Source organism: Berghia stephanieae, chromosome 14 (assembly GCF_034508935.2).
Source record: "Berghia stephanieae isolate SIO BIC M18660-M18661 chromosome 14, UCSD_Bste_1.3, whole genome shotgun sequence".
Taxonomy (NCBI): Eukaryota; Metazoa; Mollusca; class Gastropoda; order Nudibranchia; family Aeolidiidae; genus Berghia; species Berghia stephanieae.
This window is the reverse complement of record NC_088373.1, coordinates 21,361,125-21,372,249: the sequence shown is the minus strand read 5'-3', so window position 1 is coordinate 21,372,249 and position 11,125 is coordinate 21,361,125. Positions and strand designations below refer to the sequence as shown.

The 11,125-nt window shown below is 35.2% G+C and overlaps 1 protein-coding gene across 1 annotated transcript in view; it reads left to right on the top strand.

The window, feature by feature from the left end:
• Positions 1 to 4,708: 4,708 nt before the first annotated feature.
• LOC144959726 (leukocyte surface antigen CD53-like) overlaps positions 4,709 to 11,125 on the top strand; it is a 12,516-nt gene continuing 6,099 nt past the window's right edge. The window contains exons 1-3 of the mRNA XM_078892407.1: positions 4,709 to 4,881; positions 6,050 to 6,158; positions 7,854 to 8,017. Coding sequence (XP_078748533.1) covers positions 4,831 to 4,881; positions 6,050 to 6,158; positions 7,854 to 8,017 — 324 coding nt within the window. The 5' untranslated portion in view covers positions 4,709 to 4,830. The remainder of the gene's footprint in view (positions 4,882 to 6,049; positions 6,159 to 7,853; positions 8,018 to 11,125) is intronic.

The following is an 11,125-nucleotide window of genomic DNA, read 5'->3' as shown; positions in this document are numbered from 1 at the left end:
TCTCTTTCTCTCTTTCCTATCCCTATCTTTTCCCTCCCCCCCTCTCTTACTGTGAGTGAATGTGCATGCGTCTGTGTTTGCGTGTATATGTACATGTCCCGTCCTACATGTTAAATGTTGCAGTTGACCAGGGACCCTTTGTAAAGCGCTTTGAGCACAGTTAGTGGATATTGCGCTATATAAAAGTTCAATTTAAAAAAAAAAAAATAATATATATATATATATATATATATATATATATATATGTATATATATATATATATATATATATATATGTATATATATTATATATATATATATATATATATATATATATATATATATATATATATATGTGTGCGTGTGCGTGTGTGTGTGTGTGTATGCATGTAGTTCAATTTGAATTGATATCGTATTGACAAACAAACAAACTAGCTAGTTCATACTAATCAAATCAATCGTCATTGCTTCAAAAAACCGGATGTGCTGAATAATAGAAACACAACAACGTTTGTTGTTGTCGGCGTTGTGCCCTTTGATCATTGAATAAACGGACACAATGGATTTCCTAGAATTAACAAGCCACACATTGTTACAGACATGAAAGCTCATTAAAAATCAATGCATGTCCAATGAGCGGGTGGTTGGATGGGAGCATCACCCTTGAATCATATACCTATGATGTTCGCATGGGTGTACGATCCGATAGTGATGTGGTTTCTTCTTCTCTTTACTAGCCTATCCTGCTTCTTTGGTTTGTGATTGTATTTTTGACAGGGGATATTTTTTTTTCTGTAAATCTTCTGCCTGTTTGTTCTTGGTTATTTATAATTTAGCTTATGATATCTTTAGGTTATGATTTTGATGTACATTTGTACTATTTTTGTTAGATTGCTTGTTTTTTTTGTTTCAGCGGTCTCTCATATAACCTCAATTGTGTTGGAAGAGACCTAAAGCAACAAACAAACAAACATGTCAAGTGATATACACATGTACATAATACGACGATTGGATACAGAATGGCTCCCAAACAAGTTTTAAAAAAAGGAAAATTTCATGTAGGCAGGCAGCCCTGATATAACGTCTCTGTATTCAACGCGATGTATAAATTGAATATCACATTACAATGTGCCAGCCATGTTCAAAATTTTCCCCAAAACTTCACACCCAACTAACACAAAAATATATATTTTTATCACTCAAACACAATAGCAGTAAAATTCTTGCCATAAATAATTTCATTATTAAAACATGCTCTACAACACACTGTTTATTTTCTTTAAATTTTATGATGTACAAAAGAAATTTGAATAAGAAAAATGTTGGTTATATCGTAACGAATGTGACCATTTTCCTATAGTTGGTAAGGAGGGACTTAACTCTCTCCTTACCAGCTATTTCTAGAATTTTCCCCGAAAATTCACACCCACCCAGCACAAAAATATACTTTTTTTTTACTCAAACAAAAAAGGAACAAGTAAGCTATACAGCACAGTGTTTAGTATTTATAGCTGTAATAAAAGCATTTCTTTAAATTTTGTGATGTACAAGAGAAATCAGAATGAGAAAATTGTCGGTTGCATCGTAACGAATGTGACAATTTTCCTATGGTTGGTATGGTGGGAGTTAGAGGACGCGTTTTCTGGTATAAAATTTTTAATGTGTAGATATATTTGTTTCAAAGTAAGGCAGCATAGCTACAGTAAATGTAATCTATATCCTTGAAGCATTTATAACAATGAACAATGTCGTGTTTGAGGGGTGGGGGTGGTGGTGGTTGGGGGGGGGGGGGGGTTGTTGGATTTGGTGTGAATCGAAAATCTATCGAGGAATCCCGTGACGTGAACACAATGCATGTATCGATACCGTAATGTATGCATGACAAGGTAGAATTTGTTGTTGTATGATAATGATAATGATAGTAATATATAATTATAATATAATATAATATAATAATAATAATAATAATAATAATAATAATAATAATAATAATAATAATATATAATAATAATAATAATAATAATAATATAATAATAATAATAATAATAATAATAATATAATAATATATATAATAATAATAATAATAATAATAATAATAATAATAATAATAATATTGATAATAATAATAATAATAATGATAATGATAATAATGATAATGATAATAATAATAATAATAATAATATAATAATAATAATAATAATAATAAATAATAATAATAATAATAATAATAATAAATGAATAATTAATGATAATGATAATAATGATAATAATAATAATAATAATATAATAATAATAATAATAATAATAATAATAATAATAATAATAATAATAATAATAATAATAATAATAATAATAATAATAATAATAATGATAATAATAATAATAATAATAATAATAATAATAATAATAATAATAATAATAATAATAATAATAATAATAATAATAATAATAATAATAATAATAATAATAATAATAATAATATGAATTGATCGATAGAGAGATTGATAGATAAGTAGACAGATAGACATATAACGTAGATATGTAGATAGGTAGATAGATCGAATCGAATGATAGATGAGGCATATTCATGTCTTGCCCGTCATTTCCAAGGCTGAATTTATATAATAAACTGGGGGTCCCGATAACTCAGTTGGTAGAGTACTCGCCTCACACACAAAGAGACCAAAATCGATCCCGGGTGCAGTCCAGATTTTTTCCTGACCCCCCCCCCCCCCTCCCATGTCTACCCAGCAGGGAATGGGTAGCTGGGTCTCATCGACCTGTGGGAAAGTACTTTGCGATAGACAAGCGTCCTATCCAAAGGATAGCAACCTATTGTAAGTGCCCGTTTCATGCTATATTAACCGGGATAAACTCCGGCTCCATGAGCCTTAGGGCTCTGAAGGACTACTTACAAATATTAAATAATCTGAATATCCATCCGAACTCCGACTACATCGTCATAACAGATTTTCATAGATTTCGTTATAGATATTATGCGCTAGGCTAAGAAGCTCATAACATTGCCATCCGGAAGTATAACGGACCAATACACAAAACTGTGTGTATCCATGAACGTTTATAGTCCGGTTAATACAGTTCAGTGAACATTACTCATAAACGCGGATGGCAGAAAACAATAACAAAGACCTGAGTGACGTCATCTTCGAACTATCTTTATCGAGATAATTGGCTCCGAGGGGAGACTACACATCGTAAATTCTGACCGGTTTCGTGTTCTAAAAGCCTTGTTGCAGTTATTTCCCTTTCATTTCAGATTTGGCTTATTTTTAACCATAAATTGTTGATGCTATTCGTTTAGGTAAACTTCTCACAACATCCGCTAGCTTTATTAAACATACCAACACACAGACAAAATTGTGTGTAACCTCTACCGTTTATAGTCTGATTTATATAATTTAGTGAGAACTAATCTTTGTATAAAAATAATGACAAAGAGCTGAGTAACGTCATCTTCCATAACTGTGACAAGATTAAAAACACACCTGTAAAACTATGCTTTTATATATATATATATATATATATATATATATATATATATATATATATATATATATATATATATATATATATATATATATTTATGAGTGTTGGTGGGTACTTGTAGGTACGAAAGTGCTCGATAATGGTGGTTAGAGCTAATATATAATGTAAATTTTCACTCACATTTTTTTGGCCGAGACGACTCGTTTCTGTGAACAGAAACGAGTCGTCTCGGCCAAAAAAATGTGAGTGAAAATTTACATTATATATATATATATATATATATATATATATATATATATATATATATATATATATAAATTATAAAACAAAAACCATGAAATAATAGTGCTCAACTTTAGTATAAAAGGAGCTATTTATAAACATTTGAAAGATAATTAAGATAGTTTGACTTCTACAATGTTGTTATCGAGCGTTGCTCTCATCACTTCCTGATGAGAGCAACGCTCGATAACAACTTTGTAGAAGTCAAACTATCTTAATTATCTTTCAAATGTTTATATATATATATATATATATATATATATATATATATATATATATATATATATATATATATATATATATATATATATATATATATATACGTATATAGATTATTTGACCTCACCTCGTTTTTTTTACATATTCTCCGACAACATTGTTTCGTCCAGAGTCTCTGGAGTCATCAGGGAGATTGATTTGAGTTATCTGGGAGAAATATTTCTCCCAGACACCTCAAAACAACTTCCCTGATGACTCCAGGATCTTGGGACGAAACAATGTTGTAGGAGAATGTGTAAAAAAAAAAGAGGTGAGATCAAATAATTAATAATTCGCTCCAAGAATTTGTTGAGCACCCCATCTGGTTCCATCTAACTCCCTTCAGTCATATATATATATATATTATATATATATATATATATATATATATATTATATATATATATTGAATCGTGTTGGATACAATATGGTACGAATAGTGCTCGACATGTAGCAACAAGTAACAACACACAACAAACCAAACTCATGTAACACACAGTCCTGAAGATGGCTGAAAAGGCATGAAACATCGATGTAGACTGACTCCAACATTGTGGTAAATATTAAAATAATATATATATATATATATATATATATATATATATATATATATATATATATATGTGTGTGTGTGTGTGTCTGTGTGTGTGTTATCAATAAGATTGATACGTTTATTCCAGATTTGTAGACACCGAAACATTGATAGATCTATAGAGACCATCCAAGAAAAACTGCCCAGCCAAGATCACATTCTAATTGAAGCTGACGGCTTTCTGACGGACTTGAGCCAGACCTAGACGTCATCATGGGTTGTATCAGCAAATGTATTCTTATCCTCATCAACAGCGTCTTTCTGGTAAGTGCGGCTATGTGATCGGAAGGACCTGGGTTCGAGCCCCGTTTCAGCCAGGCACTTTGGGTTTTTTTTCTCCCTGGGCACGATTATTAACACCCCCCCCCCCCATTAGCTCACTTGTACAACATGGGTGATTCCTGTTGACATCAGACATCTTGTTTGGTGAATTATCTATATTATTCCTTCATGGAATGCCTAGACGACGATATCTTATGATGTCGTGGCGGAAGGGGATAATTTTTTTTTTGTACTAGCACTCTTACTATAACATCCAGGTAGGCATTTGTGGTCGAGAGGTATGACACTCACTTAAGGATCGGATGGTCCTGGGTTCGAGCCTCGCTCGGCACATAGTTGAGTCCTTGGAATAGGTTCTTTACTCACATTCTCTCACCGTACTCAGGTGTAAAATGAGTACAGGCCGTCAACAGCGTTGACTGTCGAAAACAAACTGTAATATCGCCTAGCAGGCGTCATGTCTCGTCCTAAATGTTACGTTGGTCAAGGACTCTTTGTAAAGCGATTTTATCACATTCAACGGATATTGCGCTATATATAATCTCAAGTTTTTTTTTACACCTGAGTGGACTGAGGTAGTGTACACAACATATGGGCTAAATTTTTCCCCCCGTATCATTGTCACCCATCCGACCAATAATCACCCTTAGAACTTCTGGACTGCTTGACTTTTGTATAAATCAAAGAAATCTGATTTCTTTCCATTTTATTCCAAAATTTGTTCCCCTCGTCGTTTCTAATCAACAGGTCTGTTTTAACTTTGAAACCTTTTCTTTAAAATGACTCCATACCCACAATTTTTAACATCAATTTATAAAATCGCTTACTACAACTTTTCTATTGACCTTTTTATTCTACATTACGTGCCATGTAATTTATACTATGTAATTATTCTTACAGCCTACAATATTATTATACTATATATACCTATTACCAAATTTTACTTTACCACATTATATTTACGTATATTACGTTATGTATGTATCATTGTCGGCATTTTATACGTCTGTACAAAAATTTCCTTTTGGATGAATAAAGTGCATTATTATTATTATTATTATTATTATTATTATTATTATTATTATTATTATTATTTTATTATTATTATTATATTATTATTATTATTATTATTGTATTATTATTATTATAGGTAATCGGGATAGTCCTGATTGTCGTGGGTTCAATCCTCGTCTTTATTCCTGGCAAGATTTTGGTCCAAGTCTACGACAGTGTCAAGGACAATTACAACCAGGCATCCGGTAAGTAAGCAAGACTGATCTTTGACCCGTAACCCTCGTAGTATACCGTAACCATCGTTAACTTATAGCCTGACACTGACCAAAAAATGACGTCAAAAGACATGTCTTTGGCCACAAAAGAAAACAAATCTTGAGTTGTTTGAATAAAAACAACTCTGTTTAAAAAAAACAAAACAAGTGTGACCCTTCGCCTCAAAACGGTATTAAGTCGGGATGATTAAGTTGTTGAAAATTGAATTTATAGCCAGAAATATCAGACTTGTGTTGAGTTTGTATGTTTTATTGAGGAGAATGGATACCATATTGTAGGGTGCTAATGCCAACAATTTATATTTTTGATCAGTTTTAACATCTAATTCGGCTTTTAAGCATCTGGTTCGTTCGGACATAATTCCGTTTTGAGACGATGGGTCACATATTATGTATACCTTGCATTCGACGTATACCTATAATCAGATCTGATGACCAAAATTGTCATAGGCTCAATGTTGTAATGGATTTACTCTCACACCAAAGCAAGAAAATTGTCCATTGCGACAATGGGCACGATCTATATTACATTTCCGTGTGCTCGAGGTCATTGGTCACATTGCAAAATGTGCTCTAAGTGACCCACATAGTGAAAAGTGTTCACAGATTTTAAAATATCTAACATCACGATTGGTCACTTGATTCAGCTTGACACATGGGTATGCTTATAACATTTGTAAACAAAGCAGCATGTTTACATTTGTTAAGAAATATCCAATCGTTGTACAGCAATAAATCATGTGATTGATGACTTGGTTGGACGAAAACAATAGATCGCTCCCATTGCAAATCAAGCCCATAATTGCGTTCGGTTATCATACCTGCAAATACTATGTATACGTCGGTTTGCAACAACTATGGGACGATGTGGTCTATGTGGTCTAGTGGTATGACACTCGCTTTCGGATGGGAAGGTCCTGGGTTCGAGCCTCGCTAGGCGCAAAGTTGAGTCCTTGGAATAGGCTCTTTACTCATATTCTCTCACCATACTCAGGTGTAAAATGAGTACCTGGTCGTTAATAGCGTTGTCGATATCGGAAAAAAAATGTAATATCGCCTAACAAGCGCCATTTTTCGTTCTACATGTAACTTATTACGTTGGACAGGGACCCCTTCTCAAGCGCTTTGAGCACGTTTAGTGTATATATTGCGCTATATAAAAAGCTCAATTAAAATTACAAAGGGACTTACTTACTTACTTACTTACTTACTTACATATCCGAACCAGCAACCACCTGAGCTCTAGCCCTTCGGTCTTGTGTTATGACGTAGAAGTTAGACGTCTTTTGTAGTTGTTCCATGTGACTATAAAGTGTGTTACTGATGCTTGGATTTGGTGGGAGGAATGTGCATCTCAGGTCTTCAAGAGGTTGACATTCAAGCAAGTGGTGTGTTACTGTTTCGTTGGGGTGTTGACATAGGGGGCAGGAAGGGACTAAATATGTGACAAACACATTGCCTCAATATCTCTTTCAGAAAAGTGATTGGATAGCTCATACGGTAGAGTCACGCTCTCACCGGACAGACGGAGTTGTCGTACAAATAAGGTCGCAGGTTCAAACCCCATCACCGCCACGAAAATTTTTTATTCCCTATTGTCTTCTGGCACTTTTCTACCCACTTCATCTCTTGTTGTACTCAATATCTCTGACACTTTTTCTTCAGCCGGATACTCAATCCCTGACAATGCCGACGACCTTGGGGATATGCCCTTCTTCAAAACGATTGGGATCGTCTTGTTGGCATTCGGAGTGGCCCTTTTCGCCGTGTCGTTCCTGGCCTACTGTGGGGCGTGTTGTACCACCTGCTGTCGATGCTTGCTCGTCTTGGTGAGATAAATAAACTGTCTTTCAATAGATTTTATAAATGAATAAATAAATGAATAAGTAAATAAATAAATAAATGAATAAATAAATAAATAAATAAACAAATAAATAAATAAATAAATGAATAAATAAATAAATAAATAAATAAATAAATGAATAAATAAATAAATAAATAAATATATAAATAAATAATTGAGTGGAGGAATTATAAATTTGTCCCTAGGGTCTATTCCAAGGGAAGACTGGAATAACTCAGGCGTCAGCCGCAGTTCAGCGCCGCAAATTGAGCTAGGGCGAGGAGACTTGCTCAAGGCCACACAGAGAAGCGGCGGGCGATCGAACCAACATTTTTCTTATTCAAATTACTTTTGTAGGGATCATAAAATTTTAAGAAAATGAACAGTGTGTTGTAGTGCGGTTATGTGGTCTAGTGGTATGACACTCGCTTTTGAATCGGAAGGTCCTGAGTTCGAGTCTCACGCTCGGCGCATAATTGAGTCCTTGGAAAAGTGCTCAGGTGTAAAATGAGTACTACTTCTACTATTACAACTACATACTACTACTACTACTACTACTACTAATAATAATACTAATAATAACAATAACAATAATAACAAGAACAACAATAATTATAATAATAATAATGATAATTTAAATAATTAAAATGATAATAATATTAATAACAACAACAACAACAACAACAACAACAAGAGTAACAACAACAATAACAGTAAGCAACAGCAAAGAAAACACCAAATCAACAACATGAACAAGTATGTATCCAGATTTTCGTAAGAGTGTTGTACACTTCCAATGAGACTGGAATCCATTTAAAATATAATATCCCACTTTTGTACCCTATTATAAAATACTTGAACGTTTGTCCACACATCGTTCTTTCAAGTGTCATAATATTGTCATCGTCTTCCACAGTTCGCCATCATCATGTTGTATTCGTCATAATCGAGGTGGTTGTCGGCATCCTTTTCTTCGTGGCTGACTCGCCCGTAAGTACCCCCCGCCCCTACCCCCATCCCACCCCCATTCTGTTATGAGGAAGTCCAATGATAGAATGCGCTTGGCCAAGGAGTTCACAACATTGCCATCCGGAAGTATAACGGACCAACACACAAACTCTGTGTACCATGAACTTTTATAGTCTGGTTGATTACAGTTTAGTGAGAACAACTCCAAACGCGGATGGCAAAAACAATAACAAGGCCTGAGTGACGTCATCTGCATACTATCTATAAATAGTATGCAGATGACGTCACACAGGTCTTTGTTATTGTTGTTTGCCATCCGCGTTTATGAGTAATGCTCACTGAACTGTTTTAACCTGACTATAAACGTTCATGTATACACATAATTGTGTGTGTTGGTCCTTTATACTTCCGGATGGCAATGTTGTGAACTCCCTGTCCATGCGCAATCTATCTATAGATAGTATGCGCTTGGCTAAGTAGCTCACAACATTGCAAAGATTCGAGTGACGTCAACTTCATTCTATCTTTAGAAGTTATTTCAAATTTCAGGGGGGGGGGGGGGGGGGGGGGGGGGGGGGGGGGGGAGGAGGAGGGGGGTGTGTGGTTCACATCCTCATTCCTTTCGAAACAGTTTGTTTGTCTTCATGTCACGTAGGGACAAACCGTAGCCATCGTTATGTTATAGCCTGACACTGAAATCCAAAAGGACTGGCATTTTGACGTCATTATTTGTTTTTTGCACCGCCTAGTGAGTTGTCGTTAGTAGAGCTCAAGGAACCAAGTTATTTCATTGGTTGAACTATTGAATACAACTCACGATTTGTTTTCTTTTGTGGCAAAAAACTGGCATTTTGACGTCATTTTTGGTCAGTATCAGGCCATAACTTTACGAAGGCCACGGACAAACTCGGCGATTGATAATAAGACCACGTTTAGTAGATATTGCTCTATATAAAAGCTCAACTTGGTTCTTTTAAAAAAAAAATCAAAGCACGAACCATTTGTTTGATCTCCCACAGCTCCATGACGAGTCCAAGTCCCAACTCAAAGATCTCATCAAGACGACTACGGGCGATGACGGCACCGATGCCTTCTCCATGTCAATGAACCTGATCCATCAACACGTAAGGCTTCTAGTTGTCTCATCATCGTCATCATCATCATCGTCATCATCGTCGTCATCATCGTCATCATCATCACATCATCATCGTCATCATCATCATCGTCATCGTCGTCGTCATTGTCATCGTCATCATCATCATCATCATAGATCATCATCATCATTATCATTATCATCATCGTCATCATCATCATCGTCGTCATCATTATCACATCATCATCGTCATCGTCGTCGTCATCGTCATCATCATCATTATCTTCATCACCATCATCATCATCATCATCATCATCATCATCATCATCATCATCATCATCATTCATCATCATCATCATCATCATCATCATCACATCATCATCATCATCATCTCATCATCATCATCACATCGTCACAATCATATCATCACATCTATCATCATCATCATCATCATCATCATCATCATCATCATCATCATCATCATCATCATCATCATCATCATCATCATCACCACCATCATCATCATCATCATCATCATCATCATCCTCAACATCCTCTTCCTCCTCCTCCTCCTCCTCCTCTTCATCATCATCAATATCATCATCATCATGATCATCACCTCCATTAGCACCCCCTTCTCCTCCGCCCCCCCCCCCCACCCCCCAACACACACTCACACTTCCTTTCTATCACAGACATAATACCATCATCTTACCACAATCATCAATTTTCCCCTAACCCCCATCGTGTTTCTCCATCCAACAGTTCGATTGCTGTCCCCCCCCCCCCCCCAACACACACACCCACACACACACACACCACCCACACACACACACACACACACACACATATATATATATACACACACACACACACACTGCCTTTCTATCACAGACATAATACCATCATCGTACCAAAGTCATCCATGTTTCCCCTAACCCCCATCGTGTTTCTCCATCCAACAGTTCGATTGCTGTCCCCCCCCCCCCCCACACACACACACACACCCACACACACACACACACAACACAC